Source organism: Ursus americanus, chromosome 26 (assembly GCF_024610735.1).
Source record: "Ursus americanus isolate L20-20 chromosome 26, mUrsAme1.1.p, whole genome shotgun sequence".
Classification (NCBI taxonomy): Eukaryota; Metazoa; Chordata; class Mammalia; order Carnivora; family Ursidae; genus Ursus; species Ursus americanus.
The window spans coordinates 34,659,420-34,684,548 of NC_142152.1; the positions used below are offsets into that span (position 1 = coordinate 34,659,420).

The following is a 25,129-nucleotide window of genomic DNA, read 5'->3' on the forward strand; positions in this document are numbered from 1 at the left end:
CAAAGACAGAAACCCTCCAGTTTGGTTTCAGTTTGGGGCACCAGCCTCAGCTCCCACCCCAGCTCAGGATCAGGGGTCCCGGTTTGCTCTGTTGGCCTTCCTGGGCGTGCCACCAGCTCCAGCTCAGATCTCCCTTCCCAGAGTTCCAGGTGGGAGGCCCCGGGGCAGCCCAGAGTTCACTCATTCCATACTCACCTCCCCCCCCCGCCCCCGCCACACACATGTACTCACTCACTCACTCATTGGGCTCTGACAGCAATTCTCCGACTCCAATGGGAGTGGGAGACAATTGTGGGACAATTCAGCCCCATCCTGACACTAACTACCCGGAGTGCAGGCAGGACCCAGAAGTTCAAGGTCAGGGTCCCCAACAAGGCTGCCCTGACTTCAGGTGCCAGATGGAAGTGGGGTCCCCAGGCTACCCACACTAACTCAGCTGCAAATATGACCCCCCTTCGGGGTTGACAATTCGCTAGAATAACTCTGGGAACTTCCTGAAACCACTATATTTCTGCTGACCCTTTTATTCTAAAGGGCCCAACTCCAGAGCAGCCAATGGCAGGGACAAAGAGGGGTGAGGTCTGGGGGGTGGAGGGGCGCCCAGATCTCCCATACCCTACCCCAGTGGAATCTGGGCATATCTATGTGTTCGCCAACCAGGAACTTCCAACGGAGCCTGAGCGCCCAGGGCTTCCGCTGGGTTTTATCTCATAGACATGGCGGACTAACGTGTCGGCCATTCTGGCTCCAGCTCCTCTCCCCACCGGAGAATGTTGAGGTGGGGCTGGAAGTTCCAACCCTGTATTCCCCTGGCTGGCTTTTCTGTGGCCAGCCTCTCCTTTTACACCAGGGGCCCACCATGAGTCACCTGTGAGTGTGAACTCAGGTATGGTCAAAAGCAGCTCATTATGGATAATAAAAGACACTTGTCACCCAGGAAGTTCCAAGGGTTTTTGAAGCTCTGTGCCAGGAACTGGGGACAAAGACCAGATCTGCTTTCTATTACACTACACTCACCCACCCCCACGCACAGACTTGCCGTCGCGGGCCCACACACACTGCTGGTTCCCACCGGCCTGGGGGGCAGAAGGCAGCTTGACCTTGGACCTCTGAAGGAGCGGCCAGGTTACCTCTTTTCTTTGGAGGGCAGTATGTTCCTGGGATGAGATCAGGTTCGGGTGACCTGTCAGGGTAGGGCGAGGCTGCTCAGGGTGCAGGCGTCCTCTCTGTGTACAGAAGCTTCCAGAGGTGAGCCGGCCTCCAGCTGCATCCTCTAGGGAGGGCCCCCTTCCAGGCTGGGGCACATTTGTAGGCAGCATCCCACCTGCATTTCCACCTCCAGAAGCCTCCCTCCCATCCTCCCTTGTCCTCCCCTGTCCACTCCAGGCTCTCATGCTCTCTCCACCCTGTTGTGCTCCAGGAGAGGGGCTCTAAACTTTCAACCACAGTTCATTGACTCATGGGCTCATGCTGTCACTGCTCCCAAAGGGATGCAGCCTCTCTGGGCCAGGTCCAGGGATACAGGGGTGGTGGATCTGAGAGGAAGGGCCTGAGCTCAAATCCCAGCTCTAGCACTTACTAACCTAATAGTCTTGGGCATGTCTTGCCTCTCTTTACCTCAGTTTCCCCATCTATAAAATGGGGATAATAATAACACCCCCCCCCCATAGCTTTAATAAAAGAACTAAGTGAGAAGGAATCTAATCACCTGGGGTTAAGGCTCGAGGCCGACTAGGGAGGCAATATGTACGTGTCAGCTACTGATCAGTAACAATGGCAGGGAACTGGGAGCATCACGAACGAGGTGGAGGACAGTGTGTCTTACTGGGGAAAGGGAAGAAGTGCCGTCTTAGTGGTTCTCCAGAGCCTCTCACGACTGGGGCCACATCCACAGGGATGCCCCAGTGGCTCCCAACCTTCCCTCAGCAACTTCGGCCAGACTCCCGGTCTTCCGAGCTCCAGCCCAGGCACTTGGGGCCTGAGTGTGAGATGCTTAGACCCCAGGGTGGGGATGAGGGTGGAGGTGAGCGTACATGCTGGGGTGTGAGTTGAAAATCAGCATGACTCCCCGTGTCTTAGAGCTTTTCTGAGTGCGAATGCAGGACCACCACCCATATCAGAATCCCCCGATTCTGGGCCCCACCCACCCAGCCAGCATCCCAGGGCTGGGGCACAGGGCTGCATGTTAAACTCCCCCCAACTCTGTGTCTACAGCACAATTCTTTGGGAAGCATTGATTTAGTTGGACCCCCCAGTGGGCATGTAAGAAATGGAGAGTCAGGAGCCAGGGGCCAGGGGCCAGGTGACACATGGCTCTTAGGGCAGAATCCACAGTTTTCCTGAGGGATGCTTGACTCCCCCACCCTGCCTCCTTGTTTCTGGAACATTCTGGATGACTTCCATCCCACTGTTGTCCTTCTGTTGTCCTTCTGACCTTCACCCAAACCTTTGATTCACGGAGCTCCCTCCCTTCTTCCATTGCAGACGTTCCTGGTCTGTCGGGACAGCGGCTTGAAGCACTTGGTGCTCTGTGTCCACTTCCCTTCCCTGAACGAGGGCTCGTCCGAGGTGCTTGAATACACCATTAAAGAAGAAAAATCAAGTAAGTACCTGTCTTCCTGTGCCGGCCCTGACCACACAGCAGCGGCAGCAGAAGATACTACGCCATGTAACCACAGACACTCCCAGCAGGCCAGAGGGGTTTAAAATTAGAAGAAGGGGGAAACTTTCAGTCCCCCCAAGTTATTTGGCCAGGTTTGTTGTGAACTCAGTTTATCACTCAAGTCAGTATGAGCTTCCGCTCACGCATATCACAGCGTGGTGGCTTGGCTTCCTCGTGGTCTCTGTGAAGTTTCTTCTTGTTAGTTCAGGCTGGAGAAAAGGAAGAAGAGGAGAGGAACTGGGCCCCTGGTCCTAGAGACAGCTCAGCACACACACAAACCATGATCTTGGACAAGTCATCCAACCTCCCTGAGTCTGTTTTCTCATCCGTCAAATGCATGTAATAGTCACTGTCCTGCCTGAGTCACAGGGCCTTTGTGAGGGTCAAATGGGCAAGCACTTTGGAAGCCAGAAATCCCATGTGTGCACAGGGCTGCCAGGAGCAGGCCTGGGCCCCCGTGGGAAAATGTTTGGGGGCCTCTGATCAAGGGCAGGTTTGTACTGATACGCAGTGAGAGGATCCGGGCCCCCTATGGGTATTAAGGTATTAAGATCCAAGAAGCCTAGAAGTTAGAGGAATCTATAGAACGTTCCAGGCATCAGCTTAGGTCCTCTTATAAATCCCTGGGGTTGTGGGAAGCTTTTTACCTTTGGTGAGATACAGAGTGAAAAGAGTTAAAGAAGACAATAAAAAATGTATTAAATGTCTCATAAATATTATATACTGATATAACATATAAATATAATAAATACTTTAGAGATATTTATTGAATATTTTGGAGTAGTTGTTTCTCAAGAAGCACTTGGCCCAACACTGGGAGGATGAATAAGCCCTGGCCTCAAGGGTCTCCCCATCTAGCTGGGCGGGAGGGACATGATGGGGTGAGAGAGACCCAGACATCGGCTGCTATACAGTGTGACAAGTGTGACTGCAGAAGGACGCCTGGCTGAGGGACACGGGATGCTGACCACGGCGGGAAGGATTCCAGGAGGGCCCCAAAGTGGAGAGAATACAGGCTGGGTCCCGCAGGGTGACCAGTGGGTATTTGTTCAGTGAAAAGCGAATCTTCTAGCTCCAGAGGTGGACGAGAAAGTGAAAGCAGAAACAGGGTGCTTTTCTTGCTATAAGGGGGCCTTGCCATAGAGACCCTGATTCATGGTGTGTTCAGCAGAGTGATTGGGTGTCTGTCCTATGTCAGGAGCTGCTCTACCGTTGGGGACACAGCAGTGGATGAAACACAGTCCCTGTCCCTCTGAGCTCACATTCAGGTGGAGGGAGGAGACGATCAACAAGTAACAATACAGGGTGACCTTGAGGTGAAGAGTCGTGCTGTGCAGAGCATGGAAGCAGGAGGATTAGCTAGTTGCCACAATAATAACAGAAAGTGTCATGCCTTAAGCCCAGAAGAGGCTAGTGTCCTGGTCCTGTGCAAAATTCCTCAACCGCGGGGAGGGCTCTTTTCAGGGACCCTGACCAACAGAGGCTCTGCTGCAGGAGCAGGTGGACTCCTGGTTCCCACGGTGGACTCCAGCCAATAGGAGGCTGGAAACTTGTGGGCCGGTCTTACCAAGGTCTTGTCCAGGAAGTGGGTGTGTCACCTGTGCTTGCATTCCATTGGCTAGAGCTGGGTCACATGACCACACCCAACTGCAAGGGAGACTGGGAAATGTGGTCCAGGCGTGTGCGCAGGCCGACGCAGAGGACTTGGATCCTGGTGAACTGTTAGGAGTGTGTAAGGGGATAGAGTAGGTGGGGTTGTTACTTTAGACAGCAAACCCCAGTGACCCCTGTCCTGCAGTGTCCAGCAGGGAAGAAAGTGTAGGGATCTCAAAGAGGAAGGAGGGTTATAGTTTTCCCAAACCAATATACAGCGCCCTCTAATGAGAGCAGAGGGGTGAGGTTGTTTGGGGCGCCTACTGCTCTCCAAGAACCTGGGCCCTTTCTCAGACGTTGTCAGCAGGTGCCTGGGGGTGCACAGACCCCCAGTGTAAGTTTGGCCATCAGCCGGTTTCAAAGACCTGCCTGCCCAGGCCCCAGATACCTACAGTCCCTTTAGAAACCTGAGGGCCGGACAAGTAGCTGAAGGTGGGCAGGGGTGATGTCCCGAGCATGCGTCCCAGGTTCTCTAGAAGTGCAAGGAGGGAGCTTTGTTCAAGAGCAGGCTGATGGGACGCCTTCTCGGAGGATGCACAGGGCCTATCCAGTGGAACCAGGATGTCCTGTTTGGTTGCAGTGTCTCCTTTCCAATTAGGAGCCTGGGGGACAAACCAGGGCACCCGGGGATGGAGGCCTCTTACTTCCCTGTTTCATATCTTCCTCCCAGGACCATGTGGTAGAATCTCATTTCCCACTTTTAAACATACATTCATTCATTCATTCATTCATTCATTTACATTTTAAAGATTTTTACTTATTTATTTGAGAGAGAGGAGAAGTGGAGTGAGGGACAGAGGGAGAAGCAGGCTCCCCACTGAGCAGAGAGCCCGATGTGGATCCCAGGACCCCAAGATCATGACCTGAGCTGAAGGCAGACACTTAACTGACTGAGCCACCCAGGCGCCCCTCCCACTTTTAAACCTTTAAACATTCAGTGCTCAGCTTGCTGAAAATACCATCAAAACTCAAACCAAAATTCCTTCATGTAATGTAACTCTTTCAATCACGATTCGTGTCCATTCCCTGTGACTACACAGACGTCATCTATAAGTGTGTACGTGTTTTATTTTGCTCTTTCTTTATATTGCTCCACTGCTCCCCAAACCTCAGACCCCGGAACCCAGACAACAGCAAGAAAGGACCAGGTAATGTGTCGCTTTGTCCATGTTCATTCATGCTCTGACCTTTCTGCTCTCTTTTCCTCATTCCGCACCTGCCTCCTTCACATGGTGCTTGAGCACCGACTGCAGAAGCCACACCGCCTGTGTCTGAATCCCAGCTCTGCCTTTTACTCCCCGTGTCACCTCTCCAGGCCTTCCTTCACTTCTCCAGGCCTCTACGATAGGGAGGATAATGGTGTCTCTCTCTTGCGGTGATTGAAGGAGTTAGTGTGTCTAAAGTACTTAGGACAGGGGCGCCTGGGTGGCTCAGTTGGTTAAGCATCTGCCTTCAGCTCAGGTCATGATCCCAGAGTCCTGGGATGAGCCCCGCGTCGGGCTCCCTGCTCAGTTGGAGCAGAGAGAGAGAGAATGAGCAGGAGGAGCAGCAGGAGAGGGAGAAGCTTCTCTCTCTCTGTCTCAAAACAATAAACAAAATCCTTAAAAAATAATAATAATAAAGTACTTAGGACAGTACCCAGAGTACAAGAGGGTTATAATCATGTTGTTGTTGTTGTTGTTGTTATTATTATTATTATTATTATTATAACTATTATTAATCCTCCTGCAAGATGAAGCCAAAAGGAAGAGTGGAATGAGCCTACACAGAGGGTTCCAGGCTCTGGGTAAATCCCATCCGCCTTGTGTACCCGCCTTGCAGTCTCTTATGGGAGGAGGGAGCCACCAGCCTTCTGAGTCCCCCTGTCGCTGTGGTGGCTGCAGTGGGGGTCAGCCTGAGAGGAAGTGGGCACGGGGAAGGCCCAGGCCTGGAACTGGGGCCTTTTGTTGGGATTCCCCACATGCTCAGGCAAAGGAGGGAGATGAGGGGATCCCCCGAACATGGGTGGTCAGCCTCTTCTGTGGCCCTGCTGTTTGCTTTGAACAAGAAAGGCTCACTTCAGCCCCCTCTGTGCTTCTGTGTGCTCCGAGGGTCCTCTGGTTCCTTGTTAAGAGTTTCTTCACAGGGGCGCCTGGGTAGCGCAGTCGTTAGGCGTCTGCCTTCGGCTCAGGGCGTGATCCCAGCGTTCGGGGATCGAGTCCCACATCGGGCTCCTAGGCTGGGAGCCTGCTTCTTCCTCTCCCACTCCCCTGCTGTGTTCCCTCTCTCGCTGGCTGTCTGTCTGTCACATAAATAAAAAAAAAATCTTTAAAAAAAAAAAAAAAGAGTTTCTTCACAAAACACCGACCCGGTAGGTGGGGCTGGTGGTGCTGTGGGGACAAACAGCCCTCAACTGCAGTGCTGTCCTCTGTTCGGCTTGGGGACCGCAGGGCGGGGCTGCTACCCCTTTGAAGAAGCGTCACCGGCTGCTACACCCTCAGCCCTCCTCTGGCGGCACAGAGGGGAAAAGAAGGCTTTGCAGGGTCTGCGTTGCCACTTAGCTTCACAGGGGCCCTCAGAGCCCAGATGTTTGTGTGTGGCAGGCAGAGAACCAGCAGAAGAGGCCCTGGAGCAGGGGACCCAGGCGACAAAGGAGCAGGCCACAGGATGGATGAAGGCTAGGCCAGCTGCCCCTTCATGGCCCAAGTTAAGCATCCGGCGCAGGGACGCGAGCTACTTTTTCATTCATCTGTACCCTTGAAGATAGTGACATGGACACATTCACGCGATGGCGTTTTTTTCTGCTGGCTGCGAAAGAAAGGAAAAGAAAGGGGGAAGGGAAGGGAGGGGAGGGGAGGGGAGGGGAGGGGAGGAAGGAAGGAAGGAAGGAAGGAAGGAAGGAAGGAAGGAAGGAAGGAAGGAAGGAAGGAAGGAAGGAAGGAAGAAAGGAAGGAAGGAAAGGAAAGAAGGAAGAAAAAGGAAGGGAGGAAGGAAGAAAGGAAGGAAGGAAGGAAACCAGTTGGCCCCGACTCCAGAAGGGGAACCATCAGACAGTGACGCAGAGTGTGGTCTGGCCCCTACAGAAAGTGGCTGCCTGGCACCCAGTCTGAGCCACTGGCCCCACTTCCCGGGCGGCCCCACCATCCTCCCTGCCACCCCAGCCGACGCCCTGGCGTTAGAAAGGCTGGCCTGCCAAGCTGTTAGGTTCTCTTCTTGCCCTGAGCAGCTCTCCCAGTCTGAGGTCTGTGGTTTCAGACCAAGTAGTCGAAGCTGATAGACACACTTGTGATTAGGAGCGGAGCCCACCTCATGGGTCAGTGTGGTGGATGTCGTGCCGATTGGCACTGACGGTTATCACCACTGGACTGGGGAACTGTTCCACCAAGGAGGAGAGACATTCTAGATGAGTTTTCCTGGGCAGCAGAGATCTGTGAGTATGGACAGGTCAGACTGTCATCCAGAATGCGTTTGAGGTCCATACGGGAGACTTACATTGCTGCTGCTGGGTTTGACCCCTTCTTCACCAGTGGACCATTATCCTAGGATGAGACTTAACCTGTATTTGACCATAGTGTATTTATTAAGTCCATAAAAAGGTAAGGAATGGTTATTACTAACATCGAGGTCGGAACGGTCGAGGCAAGCTGTTGCTGTTTTATCAAGGGAGGCAGGCTGGGTTGTGGTGAGTCTTACGCGCTGGTCAAAGCAAGCCTCTTTTGAGAGCCTGTGCTTTGTGTGGGAGGGCAGAGAGTTCTACAGCGTTCTTCTGTCCCTGTCACCTTGCGACAGCAGACAAGCGACTTAATCTGTGTGTCGGTTTCTTCGTGTGCAAGATGGGAACGTCTCGGCACCACTGCTGGGGGATAGAAGAGGGAATCCATGCAGGGACACGACAGTATTGCCTGGCGCGTGGGAAGCACTCAACAGCATGTATTGACTGTATTATCAGGATCTATAATAAGAAATATATGTTTGGTCTCCATTCCAGTTTTGGGTGCAGAGCTCCTCAAACCCTTGGAATTTCCTAAGTGTTAGGAGCCATAAAGCCGTCTGGATACTCATAACAAGTCCCTTTCAACCACACCAGGGTTTATACGAGGCCCAACGGGAGGGGGATGGGGGGGCTGATTGCCAGGGGAACCAACCATGTGATGCAAGAGTGGTGGACCCTTTCAGTCCCACACCCTGGCCTCCAGGGAGCAGGGAGGGGCTGGAGGGTGAATCAGTCACCAAGGCTAGTGACAGAATCAGTCATACCGACGTAGTGAAGCCTCCACAAAAACCCAAAGGATGGGGTTCAGAGAGCTTTGGGGTCGGTGCATGTCGAGGTTGAGGGAGACTGGGGTGCTCAGAGAGGGCGCGGAAGCTCCACACCCCTTTCCCACATCCCGTGCCCTATGCAAGCTCTTCCATCTGGCTGTTCCTGAGTTCCATCATTTTATAAGAAACTGGTGAGCTAGGATGTAAGATGTTTCTCTGGATTCTGTGAGCCGCTCTAGCAAACTAACTGAGCCCAAGGAGGGAGGCATCAGAACATATCTGTCTCCATTTGGTGGCCAGCACAGGTGACCACCTGGGGTTGAAATTGGCATCTGCAGGGGCAGGGCAGGGGGCAATCCCGGGCGACCCAGCCGTTAACCTGCGGGGCCCGACACCACCTCCGGGTGGACAGTACCAGGATGGAGCTGAATTGTAGGCCGCCCAGCTGGTGGAGGAGAACTGCTTGGTGTTGTAGGGGGAAAAGACACATTGGGACCGAGGTCAGAATTGGAGTCACTTCCTAACATGATCGTGTTGCCTCCTGGACGGAACGGGGCTATTTCTGGGGAAAAGCTATCACCGTGTCTGCAGGGAAGAAGCCCTCAGGAAAGACCAGCAGTTATAATTCGCTATGGGGATTGAGTAACATCAACTTACACCTCAAAACCATTGTTTTCTGCAATGCCTGGCTCCCAGAGAACTCCGCTAACAAGCTGATTCATTCCTCTTATCGAGCAGTGGTTGTTACCCAGGGAGGTTTGGGCTAAAAGCTAACCACAGTTTGTTTCTTTCTGGTTTGAGCCATTCCCTTTTTGGCCTCCAGAATTGGGGTTGGCCCAGGAAAAAAAAATACACCATCGGATAATTTAACTCCAAGAACTTTATTGTAAAACTGGTGAATTTTTTTCTTTTCTTTCTCTTTCTTTCTTTTCTTTCTTTTTTCTTTCTTTTCTTTCTTGTCTTTCTTTCCTTCCTTTTCTTTCTTTCTTTCTTTCTTTCTTTCTTTCTTTCTTTCTTTCTTTCTTTCTTTCTTTCTTTTCTTTTCTTTTCTTTCTTTCTCTTTCCATGCATTTAAAAATTTTTTAAATTCCAGTATAGTCCACATACAGTGTTGTGTTAGTTTCAGGTGTACAGTATAGTGATTCAGCAATTCTCTACATAACCCAGTGCCTATCACATAAGTGTGCTTTTCATCCCCTTCGCCTATTCCGCCCATCCCCCATTTCGCCCATACCCCACCCCAGTGTATTTTGAATCATGATGGTCCATACAGTTTTAGCCTCCCTTTATTCACTTAAACAGTTTATTACGGGCTTCCTCTGAGTTACTAAATATTTTGACAACTTGGCAACCAACTGAATGTGTGCTGAATAGCTTCTGAAGAAAGACCCTTACGATGGGCTCTGTAAGACAAGGCTCCTAACGTTGGAGCCATAGGGCAGACAGACACACACACGCACACACACCCCATCAGAAGTGCAGGCCAGGCTGTCGTAAGTGCTCGAATGTCAACTGTGTACTTTGGGGGCATCAACATTGATGACTTTTGACTGGAGGAGATCATCCAGGCCTCCTTGGGCCGTGGAGGTTGGGAAATCACTGTGAGAATGAGAAACTGGGGACAAGGCCTGTTCAGCAGTAACCACAGCCCACATAGGGCTCAGAGGCAGGAAGGAGAATCAGGAAAGGGGGGGCTATGTGGGGGTGAGGTGGTGGGGACCCAGATCAAAGATGAGGCTGGGAAGGTGGGATTCGGCCAGGTCACCAAGGGCCTTGACAGCCACGCCGGGAGTCAGGGACCTCATTTGCAGTGCCCGGGGCAGGCATGAATGGACTGGGGGCAGGAGGTGCCCTGACGAGACTGGCACTTTTGAAGGGAGCTGGCTGTGTGGGTGCGGGATGGGACCGTCCGCCCTGCCAGGAGCAGCATGGGGCAGGAGGAGGGAGGGCTTGGGAGACCTGCCTGAGGGAAGGGCCTCGACGGTGGTTGGGGGACCTGGGACAGGCCAGTGAGGCCAAGGAAAGGGGAAGAAGGGGGGAGGCCTTTTCAGTGGGGGAAGCTTCCTGAGGAGGCAGGGGTGCTGTACCCCCTCTCTGGGACCCAGGAAGCCCGGGACTGCCAGGAGTTAGTTTTGCCCTGAGCAAGTAGGACACGGGGAAGTTTTGACACAGATGGGAGAAAGATACAGGACACAGGGCATTGGAGGCAAGAGAAGGGGAAGATAAGGGAAGTGGGTTTGTGGGGGTGAAGGTATCCTGCCAGCGTCAGGCCCGAGTGGGTGGCCTGTGTGTACAGGGACCACCACCTTCAGGGGCAGCTTCCGAAAATATGTCTAAGGGAAAACAGTCCAATTCAAGTGTTCCAGAGAGCCAGGAGCCTCTGTGCAGCCCCCCCCCTTTTAGGGGTGACTATAGAAGTGTCAGGGGTCAGGGTCCAGGCCTCAGTGTCTCCTGGGCTTTCCGTCACTGGAGAGCAGGGGGTGTGGATTATCTCAGCTCAACATTTTTGTCTGGGGCTTCCACCTTCCTTTCTAGCTGTTTCTGCCTCCCTCTGCCACCTTCCATGACAACTTGCTGCCTGGAAACTCTCTAGCCAATAAACAGATTTATACTAACATGTGAAAGACTAACACCGCCGTAAGGTAGTGCAATGAGGGTGCACATCTCAGTTCTCAGAAGGAATTAAAGCGACAGTACTGATGTGACAGCGGTGGAGTGTCGGACATCAGCCAGCAAGGAGTGGGCGTTCGTTTGTCCCAGCTGCCCTGAAATAGCAGGGGAAGGGGCGCCCACCTGTTCGGACTGTCCGCATCCTCCCCAGGCCCACCGCTCTCCCGGGCCCTCTGCTTGGGTGGATAGTGAAGTTCCCAGTGTGCCCCTGCCTGATCGTGCCTGCTCGGGGCAGTTTCCCCCAGGTTATCACAGTGTGGAGGCCCCCCCTGGAAGAGCACCAGTCCCTGCACCCCCATGGGGAACTGCCCTGCCCTCCTCTCCCCCCTCCCTGATACTCTCCAAGTTCAGCCCCCTCTGCCTATGCTTGGGTGCTCTCCCCATTCCTCTTGGCCTTTGTTGTCTGTTCCATGTTTTCCTATCTCCTTTCCACCTACCTCCCCCCCGCCCCCAGCTACCTGGAAGTTTCCAGGGTGTGATACAGTATCTGTGGTCCCCGGAGCCTGGCACAGGGCAAGGCTATAGCAAGTGTTCAGCAAACACTGGGCCATTGATCAACCGCTTTATAACACCTCACGCTTGAGCAGACAGCTGCCTTGGTCCCAGGAGGACAGGGACGGTGGGCTTCGGAACCCAGTGGACCCAGATGCAAGTCCCACCCCAGTGCTTTCATCAGCTGTGAGGTCTTGGCAATGCTGCTCAAAACTCGGCCTCACCAAGCATTGGTTTTCTCAACTGTGAAATGGACTCATTGTGACAGTGAACCGGAACTACGTGCAGAAGGTGCCCACGAAAAGTTAACTGCCGTCCCCCTTCCCTGACGGCCCACCTTCCCCGTTGGCCTGGTTCTTAGGGTTAGAAAGTCTGGATTTGCATTCTGTTCTCCCCCTAAACTAGCTCTGTGAACTAAAGCAAGATGTTTGACTCCTGGGCCTCACTTTCAACCACAAATGGAGTGAATTATGGCTCTAAGGAAATTGGTATGAGGAACAGACAAGAAAACATATGTGAACATACCTACACCAGGCAGGAATGCACGAGGGACCCTCCATCCAGCCATCCTTTTATTCCTGTATATATGTAGCTGGCATCTGCTGAGGGTCATGATAAGACCAGATTCTGCTCTTTTTTTTTTTTAAGATTTTATTTATTTATTTGAGAGACTGAGGGAGAGAGAGAGAGAGTGTGTGAGTAGGGGGAGAGGGAGAAGCAGACTCCCCACTGAGCAGGGAGCCCGATGCGGGACTTGATCCCAGGACCCTGGGATCGTGACCTGAGCTGAAGGCAGACTGAGCCACCCAGGTGCCCCAGATTCTCCTCTTTTTTTATTTTATTTTATTTTTATTATGTTAGTCACCATACAGTACATCCGTGGTTTTTGATGTAAAGTTCGATGATTCATTAGTTGCGTGTAACACCCAGCGCACCATGCAATACGTGCCCTCCTTACTACCCATCACCAGGCTATCCCATTCCCCCACCCCCCTCCCCTCCGAAGCCCTCAGTTTGTTTCTCAGAGTCCATAGTCTCTCGTGCTTCATTCCCCCTTCTGATTCTCTTAAAAGGATTGCTGGGAAAGCTGAGTAGTTTGGGGTAAGAATGGAAGAAACAAAGCAAGGTACTTCTGCGAGTGCTTTGTGGCTCTCCCGGTGACCGGGGTGGAGGAGGCTCGGCTTGCTCCGGAAGGTTTACCCCATGGTCAGGACTCATAAGGAGATGTTCTTCCAAGCTTTGGGGTTTTCTCCTGAAAGAGAAAGCCAGTCGCTACCTCTGAACACCTCTGGAGCCCCTTCCAGATTTGCTTTGCTCTGGAAGTTCCCGGGCGGCCTCACCCCTAGGAAGAGGGGCAGCTAAAGGGCCTGTGCGAGCCTGTGCAAAGCCACGGGTGGTGTCACCGAACTGGGTTCTAATCTGGCTCCCCCAGTAACTTCCTGTGTGACCTTAAGCAAGTCACTCAGTGTCTCTGGGGCTCCTAGGAGAAGGGACCCCTCACCTCACCTGGCAAGAGATGGAAATGAAATGACTTGAAAGGTCAGAGCCCCACACAGAGAGGAGGTGCTCCTGTTCTTTGTTTGCCTGACCCCAGGCGTCCCGAGCACCTGGCTGATAAACTGTCGCCACCGCTGAGGGACATACGTGCTGCTCAGTGTCCAAGCAGCCAGGCTGGCCTGGTGGGAAGCCACGTTTCTATGCCTGTCCCGCCCATTTCTTCTTTCTGCCTCAACTATTTAAGGAAGAAGTCAGAGGTGGGACCTTCTGCAAACTTCCATAGAAATGGACTGGTGTCTTCCGTGGCTCTTTGTGGCTCTTTGTGTCCATCTCCCTTTATCTGTCGAGAATCAATGAATAGTTTGCACTGCTTTTATCAGCAGTCCCGATCTGATCGCGTGTGTTCTGTTGTGCTTATGTTTGTCTTGCTCTTGGTTTTCACAGTGGAAACTTTTAAGGAACTTGCCCCAGCAGAACTTCCCCTGCTGGAATGTTCTTTAATGTAGTCATTGTTCCCAGTCCAGGACTGCTCTGAGCAGCCCCCAGGTGAGACCCAGTTCCCCAATAATGGGCCCTACCCAGAAATCTTATGTAGCCGTTAGCCCCCAGTTATGAGGGACGCCGTGTGCCAGGCACTGTTCCAGACTCACTGTGTGCCAGGCACTGCATCGGCTTTCATAGAAATTGTTCCTCTTGGGGGCGCCTGGGTGGCACAGCCGGCTAAGCGTTCGACTCTCGGTTTCTGCTCAGGTCATGATCCTAGGGTCCTTGCTCAACGGGGAGTCTGCTTCTCCCTCTCCACTCCCCCTGCTTGTACTCTTTCTTTCTCTCTTGAAAATAAATAATAATAATAATAATAATAATAATAATAATAAAATTCACACAAGATTTTGAATATTTAGTATGAAAAAAATGTAAAATATCCCATTAGTAAGTTTTTATGTTTATGGTTTGTCAAACTGATAATATTTTAGATATTTTGGGTTAAATAGAATATAGTATTAGGATTCGTGTGAGCTGATTCTGTACCGTTTCTACTATGACTACGGGAAACTTGAGAACTGCACGTGTCGTTTGCGTTGTTTCTCCCGGACAGCGGGGTCTGCAGAACCAGCAGGCGTGTGCTCCACGCAGACGGCAGAGTCACGTCCTGGTATCACTTCCTAGCTCCGTGACCTCTGGCAAACCACGGAGCCTCTCTGGGCCTCCCCGCTTCCCTAAGTGGTGGTAACTTTTCTTCTGAACTTCTGATGTAAGTTTGCAAACTCAGGGGTAAGATCCTGAAATCAAAGCGGGGTCGTTCTCTGGCTGGCTTGTTTCTTGATGGGTCCTTCTCTGGACCTCGGGGCTATTCTCGCCAGCAGGGTGGTGCCATGGGCCACCTCCTTGTCTTCCTTCGGCCCAACAGAGCAAAGCGTTTCTTCTTGCTGGGGACCGTCAAAGACATCTCCTCGCCCCTGAGTGTGAGCGTCGGAGAAGGCAGATGGCTTTCCCAGACTTGCAGCTCATTGTCTGTGGGTAATTAGACCCCCTGATGGCAGACGGCCTGCCTCTGCTCCGCTCTCCTCCACCCCTCCCCACACCTTCTCCCCAAACCCCTCCCTGTCTGCTTGCTCTGTCGTCTCCCTGATCCTTGGCAGGTCGCTCATCTGTCTAGTGTCTCCCCTTCTGTTTTGGCGTCTGAGCCTATGCATAGTTCCCAGGCAGGGTCCCATCTGCATCGTGACAGTTGGTTCTGTATTCCTTTCCCCAGACTTAAAGCCTCAGACACACAGTTGCTAAATATGGAAGAGCACCCGCCAAGAAAAGGAATCTTCCATTACGGCTTGGACAGCGTAGCGGCAAGCTGCTGCAGATGTGGCCGCCAGCCCGGGCTCGGAGGGGGTGCTTTTCACAGCAGCAGAGCCCGCTAAGCCTGCCGTAGCGTCCTGGCAAGGTCCCGGCTGTGGGGCGGCGAAAAGGAGGGACACCTGCCTCCCGCTCTCCCGGGAGCTTCATTCTGGGCTGGAGTCAGGCCTGGGAGCACAGAGGAAGTGGTGGACTGATGCTCTCGGGCGGGGTGTGTACCCAGTGCCAGGGCCGCCGGGAGGGAGGCCGTAGTTGCTCCTGGGAAGGCTTCCCCCAGGGTGACATGGGGCCTGCCTGGTGACAGGGGAGGAGACGTGTGGCCCATGGGAAGGCGTCTCTGCTAGCTGACTTACTCACTTAAAGCAGGGACACGTTGAGTGCATTCCAATAGGAAGTACTGGGACGCCCTCCCTCCACCCCACGTCTCCTCTCCGGAACAAACGCGCCTCATATACCAGGTTCCCAAGCTGCTGCACCTCGTCTTGACTGTGGCCTGTGGGCCGCTTGTTTAACCTCTCTGAGCCTCGGTTTCCTTGCCTATAAAATGAGGATAATGGAGTTGTCATGGTGATTAGAAATAGAGACTGGCAGATAATATTATTATTACTATTGCTATTATTGAAACCTTGAAAACTCTACCCTCCTGTTTTTAATCAGGAGGCTCAAAGCCCGTGCTGGGAATTTGGGAGAAGGAGGTGGAACCACAGCAATCAGAATCAGAACCTAGATTCCAGAGAGCGCCATGGTCAAACTCTGGAAAGCACCCAAATTAATCCTCTCTCACAGGATGATGACGTACCTTCTCTGGACCTCAGTTTCCCCATCTATGCCTGGGGGAGTTTGGACCAGAGTGGTGTCTGAGGGCCCTTCCGTTCTGGCTTTCAGTGGTTCCCTATCCACTAGGAGGAAGATTTGGGTATGGTCGTGTCTCTAGTCTCAGCAAATTTGGGGTGTGGTATAGAACTCAGTAAAAGGACATTGCAGTACTTTTTTCATCTTAAAATTCTTAAGATGAAATCAAGAGGAGATTGCTCCTTATGCCAACCACAACCAGCAAAGATGGCCATGACTCATAACCAGGGCTATCACAGACAGTTGCATAGCTTGTGCACTGCTTAAAAGTCCCTCATTGGTGAATTAAATGGGGATTGAAATCTAGCTGGTGTTCAGGTTGTGCAGCTTAGTGCAGGGCTGCAGCCACCTTAAAGAGGAAGCACCTCTCTGCTCCCTTGCAAGATCCTATAGCGGGGCATTAGGAGCATTTGGAAGCAGCCCCCTTCTTGGACCCCTGACCATGACTGGCAGGTCCTCCCTGCTCCTTTCCCTGTCAGCCTCCCTGCAGCTCATACCCTCCCCCTAGGGGCCTGTGGTTGATGGAGGAGATGTGGTGGGGGCAGCTAAGGGAGGATTATCTTACACTGAGAAGCTTCGGGGCAAGGGTGGGGGGTGGCAGTTTTACAGAGGGAGGCTCAGGCAGGCTGGTAAATAGACAGTGAAGGGACTCCAGGCCAGCCTATGAGCCAGAGGCCGAGGTGTCCACGCTGGAGCATCCGTGCCAGGCAGGGAGAGAGAAGGGATCCGTCTCCAGCACATTTTCAAATTGTCGTCCTCTCCCAGGTCCCCGCCCTCCCTCCGCAGACCTTCAGACTCTGTGTTATCTGTGGTACAGGGGCTGCTATTCCTCCCTCAGCGCCTCTGCGGGGCACCGACCTCTGCGTGAGGAGCCGGAGGGCCAAGGAGGGCCTCAGGTTCTCATGCTCACTCGGCAGTTAGAGAAAGCAAGTGTCTGAGAGTGAGGGCTTTGAGCTCTGGACGTGTGGCCGCTGGAACCAGGAGCCCGTGCCTGGCCGGTACTGTCCACGTTTGGGCTTTGCCTGGAGCGGGACCGAGAGTTTGCAGCACTCTGTGCTCCAGTCCTTGTATGGTCGGGCAGCACGACTGCCCAGAGAGCACAGGAGATTTGCTGCCCAGCGTGGGATTGTTTCTTCTCCCTTCTGGCGGCTTCTCCTTCTGCTGGAACCGGCTGTGGCAGAAGCCCTAGTCTAACAGCACCCTTCCTTCAGACAGGGAGCGGGCTGGTCTCCCATTTCCCAGGTGAGGCAGCCGCACTGCACCATCATCTCAAAGCAGGGGGGTGCCAGAGCTGGGCCTGGAGCCACAGGGCCCCCCGGACTGAGAAATTGCGATTTTCCCCGCTTTCACCCCGGGAATAGGGGAAAGTGTTTTCATCCACTGCAGAAAATTGGGCCTTTGGACAGAAGACAGTCCTCTTCCCACCTCAGCCACAACGGGCCAGGTGGGGGTTCCCATGGCAACCGTACTGTGGCCCGGGAGCCAGAAGGCAACTGTGACCTCCCGAGAGGGGAAGAGGGCTGGGGGGCCCATGGATGGGTGGGCCTGGCCCCACCTGCCAGGCCTGCAGCTGACTCTCCCTCCTGCTCCCCACCTGTGAACCACTCCCCAGCGTCTTATCACAGTAGCTTTTTATTCTCAGTGTCTGCTCTCCTGGCCTTTCCTGTTGGGGACCCCGTTCGGCCGTCTAGTGTGCCTTTTAGGAAGCAGGATGAGAATCCATTAGGATCAGTCTTCCAACCCATTCTAGGTGATAGGTTTCAGGGAAGGTTGGCTGAGCAGTGTCACATGAGGCTATGGACGAGGGCCACTTCCTGGATCCCCCCGGCTGGGAGTGATGGCTTTTTCTCACCAACGGTGAGCCCTGGGAGAGGTCTGTGATTCCACCTCTCCTGCCAACCCATGGTCCTTCCCACATCCCTCTGGGGACACTTTCTTCCTGGGGTGGTTCTCATCCATCCAATGCTCTTTCCATAAACATGCATATTGAGACCTTGCCACACGCAGTGTTTTCTCTTAGGTGAAATCAATTACATGTCTCCCATCCCCACCCAACCAAATTTTCAATCATCAAAAGAGAATGAGCTGGTTGTTTGAATCTCTGTCCTTCAGCAGTATGTCCTGGATAGGTCCTGGCGCCAGACCATTGGCAAATTCCCTGTCATCCTTCTACCTGTGAGGCTTCCTCTCGATGTCTACATCCAGCTACCCTTTTTATCAAGATCATGAGCACAATAAATATTTGTCATAAATGAATACGTAATGAAAATGTCCTAGCTAAAGAGGAGCTCTGATTGAGCCCTTCAAAACAAAACAGCAAACAACCCGATTAAAAAATGGGCCAAGAACTTAAATAGGTATTTCTCCAAAGAAGATACACAAAAGGCTAATAAGCACAAGGAGAGAGGCTGGCATCACCAATCATCAGGGACATGCAAATCAAAACCACAGTAAGACCACTTCATCCTCACGAGGATGGCTGTAATCAAAAAGGAATGGCAAAGGGGTGGAGAAATTGGAAGCCTCGTATGTTGCAGGTGGAATGTAAAGTGGCGCAGTCACTTGGAAAAAGAGTTGGCAGTTTCTTAAACCTGTGTAGTTACCGTAATACCCCGAATTCCACTTCTAAGTCTGAGAAGAGTTACTCCAGAGAAATGAAAACGTATGTCTGCACAAAAACTTGCACGCACGTGTTCACAGCAGCATTATTTGTGGTAGCCAAAAAGTGGAAACAGCCCAACACCACTCATCAGTGATGAATGGATAGACAAAATGTGGTCCATCCAAACAATAGGATATCATCTAGCCATAAAGAAGAAGGACCCATCCTACCACACGGACAAGCCTTGAAAACACTGTGCTAGGTGAAAAAAGCCAGATGCAGGGGACCACACACTCTATGATTCCACTTATATGAAATGTCTGGAAGAGGCAAATGTGTAAGGACAGAAAGTAGATTAGCAGTTGCCAGGAGCCATGGGAAGGGGGAGGGGTAGAGAGTGACTGCTGGTGGGTCCAGGGTCTCTTTTCTGGGATAATGAAAATGTTCTAAAGTTGATTGTGGTGATGGTTGCACTGCGCTTTAAATGCCTTCAGACCATCGAATTGTGCGCCTCAAATTGGCAAATTGTGTAGTATGTGAATGATCTCTTAATAAAGCAGTTTAAAAAAAAAATCCTCAACATTTTAAAAAGAACCTGTCCAATTAGAAAATGGGCAAAAGACATGAATAGACATTTCACCAAAGAGGATATACAGATGGCAAATAATCAATGAAAGGATGTTTCGTGTCCTTTCGAAATTCAAATTGAAACGGCCATGAGATCTCATTCTACACCAATCGGAACGGCTAAAATAAACAATAGCGAAAACACCAAGCCAGCAAGCATGAGGAGAAACTGGGTCACTCCCACATTGCTGGTGGGAATGTTAAACACTGAGGAAAAGAGTTTGGCCGTTCTTTGAAACGTGATGACGGACTTAACCATATTCCCAGCAATTGGTCTCTTGGGAACCCCAGAGAAAGGAAAATGCACGTTCACATAGAAACTTGTACACCAATGTCCACAGCAGATTTGTGCGTAATAACTAAAAACTGGAGGGGTGCCTCGGTGGCTCTATGCATCTGTCTTTGGCTCAGGTCATGATCTGGGGGTCCTGGAATTGAGTCGGGCTCCCTGCTCAGTGGCAAGTCTGCTTCTCCTTCTTCTTTTTCCCTCCCCCACCCCCACTCATGTGCGTGCACACTCTATCAAATAAATAAATAAAATCTTAAAAAAAAAAAAAAACTAAAAACTAGAAACTGCCCAGATGCCCTTTAGTGGGTGAATGGCCAAGCAAACGTGTCGGCCTGGCCCAAAGAATAGTTCTCAGCAGTAAAAAGGAGCAGGCTGTTGATTCACTCAGCAACTTGGAGGACCCTGGAGGAAATTATACTAAGGGGAAAAAGCCAATCTCAAATGAATGGAATTTCTTTAAAAAAAGAAAAAAATCTTCTACTAGTTTTCTGGACTTCGTGACTATTTCACTTTGATGTTGAGGTTGTAAATGCTAGAAGCCAGCCAGTGTGCATGGACCCGGCATCTCTATCCTGTCCCAACTCAGCCCCGATGGTGAGTCGTTAGGTAAAAGATTGCCTTTTCTTGAAGCAGAAGCGGTGTCCAGTTGTTGTCACCTGTTGTCGCCTCTGGATGTACCAGGTGTGACTGATGGGGACCCCTTCTCCTGTCTTAACCCTTTGAGTGAGAAATGCATTAGACGGGGCCTGGCATGTGCCCACCGAGGCTGCAGCTGAGGACCCCGGAGACCGTACCCAGCAGGGGGCTCACTGCTGGCGCTTGTCCAAGGTGACCAGCTGGAACCAGCATCTTTGTTGGGAGGGGCCCCCTGGCTGGGCTCCCGGCCACCAGCTGCTGCCAAGGGCAGAGCGCCTGCCAGGCATTCCTGAGGCTCTTTCTGAAGCTGGCTTGGCAGGGTAAGGGGCAGTGTGGTCCTCTCAGCAGTGGGTGGCCCGGAGGCTTGTCAGCTGTGCCTGGCAGGGCTGTGAGTGGCCTCTAAAGTGGCATCAGCTGAGAGGAGACTAGACACCAATCAGCTCTAGAGAAAAATTTACAGAAAATTTTGGAAGATTAGAAAAAAATGTAGAGACGCTTTAGTTTCTCGGCTTACTGAAGTCATATATGCTCATTATAAAAATCCCAGAAAAACGTACCATAGGCCGTGAAATTCAGTCCACTCTTGGTGTATGGGTTTCTTTTTTTTAAAATAATGGCTTTATTGAGAGGTATTTATACAATATATTCAATATCCTACAATTCACCCACTTAAGATGCTCAGTCCAGTGGCTTTTGGTGCATTCACCGTGGCCCGTCCTCACCATAGTAGGTCCGAGAACATTTCATCACCTTGAGAAGGAAGCCCCACGTTGCACAATGTGAGTGCACTTAATGCTACTGAATTGTACCCTTAAGGTGGTTAAAAAGCTCAATTGTATTTTTTTATAGTTTAACACAATAAAATAGCAGAAAACCATACCTTTAATATCCTCTCCCTCTCTCTCCCCTCACCCCCCAGCGCTAAGTAACCACCAACCTACTTTTGTCTCTGTAAACGTGGTCCACTCTGGATCCCGGCCCCAGAGGGCCTGGTCAGCCGTCCTCTTTGGAGTCCTCATGTGTGCCTGGCACAGGGTTGGGGGCAGTGCCGGTGACAGGGAAAGTAAGACCTGGTCCTGCGCCCCATGGGCCCACAGTCTCACAGCCTCAGATCACAAGGTGAGCACACAGTCGGCGTTCCCCTGCTGGGAAAGCATGTGCTTTACAGAGCACCTCCTGCATGCAGCTTTCCCACGGGAGAGGTCGGAACACCCAGGGAAGGCTCTGGGCCGGAAGGTGGATCCTGACGTCAGTGAAGGGCAAAGAGGGATCCTCGTCCACCGGAAAGAGCATGAGCAAACACCTGGAGGCTGGAATGCGGAGTGCGTTGACGGGACAAAGTGAGGAAAATGCCCACCCCACCCCCCTCCAAGGGACAAGTTTTCTATGCAGGAGCCATACAACATAATGCCAAACAAAGGCACAAAAATCCTTCCACCTCCAGCCCTCCCTCACACCGTGATCGGCTTACTTGTTTAAAGTTAGGGTTTATGGGACACCTGGGTGGCTCAGTCGGTTAAGCATCTGCCTTCGGCTCAGGTCATGATCCCAGGATCCTGGGATCCAGCCCGCTCGGCGAGGAGCCTGCTTCTCCTTCTCCCTCTGCCTGCTGCTCCCCCGCTTGTGTGCGCTCTCTGTCAAATAAATAAATAACTTAAAAAAATTTTTTTAAAGATTTTAGGGTTTAGTAATCCTGTACCCTCACTGAGCGTGCTGTGCGCCGTTCTAGCGGCTTCCGTGGATAAGTATTGCTGATGAGCGGGCACGTGAGTTTCCTAGGGCCTCTGCGTCGAAGTAGCACAGGCTGGACGGCCTAAACCAGCACACAGTGGTCCTCTCGTGGTTCTGGAGGCCAGAAATCTGACATCGAGGCGTGGGCGGGGTTAGTTCTTTCTGCAAATCAGGGAGAATCCGTTCCACGGCTCTCTCCCAGCTGCTGGTGACACCAGCACTCTGGTTTTGCTTGACTTACAGGGGCCTCGCTCCAGTTTTGATCTCCCTGAATCTCTACCTGGCCTTCTCCTCTCTGTGTGTTTGTGTCCCATGTCTTTACGTGTTTTTATAAGGACACCATTCATGGGATGTAGGGCTCACCCCCAATCCAGTCTGACCGCACGTTCACTTGATGACCTCTACAAAGACCCTATTTCCAAATAAGGTCACAGTCACACATTCGGGGGTTAGGACTTCATCATATCTTTTTGGGGGACGCAGTTCAACCCATAACAGGTGGATACTTTATTATCCTTGTTTTACAGCTGAAGACGGCAGGGCACAGAGAGGGTGAGCGACAAGATGATGGAGGCATGTTCACATTCAGGCAGTTGGGCCCAGGCACCCACGCACAAGCCACCAGGCTGCTACAGCACAGAACCCAGGGCCGTCCTGGGAGCAAAGCCCACCCACCACTCATGGGGACAAAGGATTTTCTGACTCTTACCCATGTGCGTTAGCCTGTGCTCCAGAATGGTGTAAGGCTGTCTGCGAGGATTCCCTCAAGTCTGAGGTGTCCCTTCAGACTCCTCCAGGGGAAGGCGGTCGATCCATGCAGTGGAAGGCCTAAGATCCCAGCCAGAACATCCCCAGGCCTCTACCCTTCTGGAGTCTCCCTCCCAGACGGGTATTTAATAAACATGTATTGATCTCTTAAATTGCACGCCACACACTGTGCTGGGTACTGGGGGAAACTCAGATTGGGGCCACCCCCTGGCCCTGGCATGCGCAAACTCCCCCAGCTGAGTCCCTGTTGTGAATGGAGGCTGTTCCCACCATCAATGTATGGATAGGGTAGAGGGATGTGGCAGGCGCCCGGGTCCAGGGCAGAAGAGGTCAAGTTATAAAGAAACAAACAAGAGCTTTCATCATTGCTCATGATTTTACAGATCGATAAGTTTAACAGTAAAAAGGTGACTGGGTCACTATGTCTAGACCCATGCAGGGCCCCGGGCCACAAAAAGGAATGAGCTCTGGTTCCTGCACCCCAGTTGCTGACCAGCAAGGACACAGTTGGTAAACTGAGTCTAAAGAAAGTATGGCTTTACATAAAGTGCCTGAGGGCACAGAAGGGGGCATGGCTGACTTTATCTTAAAGCTGCTCACTATTGAGCACGCCCTCCCAGTGGATCCCACTTTATAGACGGAGCTCTCTATACCTCTTGAGGCTACAAGGTATCTTTTTGGCCCTGGGCTCCCTTGGCCCAGTCACTTCTTGAGACAGTGGGCGATGCACCAGATGCCAGCACTAGGTGGCGCTGTGGGCCGCCCCACCGCTATTAATTCACAGACGGTGGTTATTCCTTGAGCTGATGTTTCTGACTTTTCCAAGTACCACTGGTCCTATAATTGACTTAGTGTTATTCTTCAAACACCCTTTTGAAGTGTTTATATCTATCCTAATGGGAAACCATTATTTCTTTGCCATAAATAGATGATGAATGTAAACTTCTTTTAAAAAATCATGTTAACTGTTCAGCACAGTGTCTAGTATGTTGAAAGAAGGCAAATATAAAAATAAAGCTATTGGAACAAAACATGTTGTTCGTGTATGCCCGTCTCGCAGAGCCCCAATGCAGCAAAAACAGGACAGCCTGCTGTCAACTAGATGCAGGCGTGTTTAGGGTGGGAAAGGCTCCTTCCCTCTGCAGCGGGAGGAGCTAATAAGCTCCTGGTTGGAGCCAGGCCTGGGACTCAGGTCCTGCCTTCCCTTCCACCACACGAATGAGAGAAGAACCTTAGCAAATTGGAACTGAAGTGTGACACACTCAGTTTCTCGGTGCCTCTGATGCCTAAGAAAGTTCACTGTGGGGGTCCCCAGTACAGGGAGCATCACCTGTTGGGCATATGGAACTGTGGGATGACAGTCAGGAGTCGTGAGGGTGATGGCAGCCAAGATGGGCAGCGGACCTCAACCAAATCTCTTAGCTTCTCTGGGCCCTTTGCCTTGAGGGTCCAAAACAGGGTGTGGTGTGGTGCCATGTTCCCCTTTCAGGCACGACCCAGCACCCAGCCCCTCCAAGAAGCCATATCCACCATGGGATGGGATCTTGGGCAAATGCATGGATCCCTCTTTGTTGTCAGAGCTGGAAAATATAAAGGGGTCACCCTCACTCTTGGGTTACCCATGCAGCCTAAATCAGGTAAGGTTCTAATAGGCCCAAGGGTTCTTGGGTAAAGGGCCAGTGGCCCCAGGCCAGCATCCCTGCATCTCCTGGGGGCCAAGACAGATCTGGGCCACTTGCCTCCTGCTGGTCCCTCACAGTTCCTCGTCAGGCTGAGACAACCCGATCCATTAAATGTTTAATTCTGCTTTTACAATCTAGAGTCTTCTGTGTCATTTTGCCCCCAAATGATGACTGTATGTTAAAGATAACATCAGCTGCTATAATAATTGTCCGAAATCTCGGTGGATTAACACCACAGAAGTTCACTTCCCACTCCCCTATGGTCTGATTGGCAGTCAATGTGTATGAGGCTGCAGGATGCCAGGCACTGTAGCAGGTGCCGGGACCCACCGAAAAGATGGCAGACATGGCCCCCACCCTCAGAGAGCCTCCTTCTGTCTGGCAGGGGCACTCATCCAAGGCTTTTGTCATCTCTCCTCAGTATTGTACCTGGAAGGCTCGGTTCTTGTGTTTGAGGACATCTTCAGACTGATCGCATTCTACTGTGTCAGTAGGTGAGTATGCCTGGCCCACGGAAGGACATCGGGGTGCAACAGATGTTCCTGCACCCTTGGGTGGGGGCGAGGGTCCCAGGGAGGCCCCCAGAGGGAAAGGTGCAGCCCAGAGGATGCAGACAGAGGGGACAGTCCCTGGCTTTGCCCTGGTAACCATGTGGGAAGGTGTGGGCTCCTGAGGCACACAGAGTCTGGCCACTCAGGGCCCCTCCCTCATCACCCCCTGCCCCCTGGCTCACTGCCCCTCACCCCAGCTTCCTGCGTTCCAGTGTCCAGGACAGCCTGGAGCCCCGCGCCGACCTGACCCGCCCTGTTGCAGGGGTGGCAGATGGCACTTCCTGTGGGGACAACAGGAAGGGCTGATACCCCTCAGTGGGACAGAGCCTG

The 25,129-nt window shown here is 52.1% G+C and overlaps 1 protein-coding gene across 2 annotated transcripts in view; it reads left to right on the forward strand.

The window, feature by feature from the left end:
• Positions 1-25,129, forward strand: part of RIN3 (Ras and Rab interactor 3) — a 114,491-nt gene that overhangs the window by 48,363 nt on the left and 40,999 nt on the right. For both annotated transcript variants that reach the window (XM_087856193.1, XM_087856192.1), the window contains exons 3-4: positions 2,485-2,602; positions 24,670-24,742. In XM_087856193.1, coding sequence (XP_087712319.1) covers positions 2,485-2,602; positions 24,670-24,742 — 191 coding nt within the window. The remainder of the gene's footprint in view (positions 1-2,484; positions 2,603-24,669; positions 24,743-25,129) is intronic.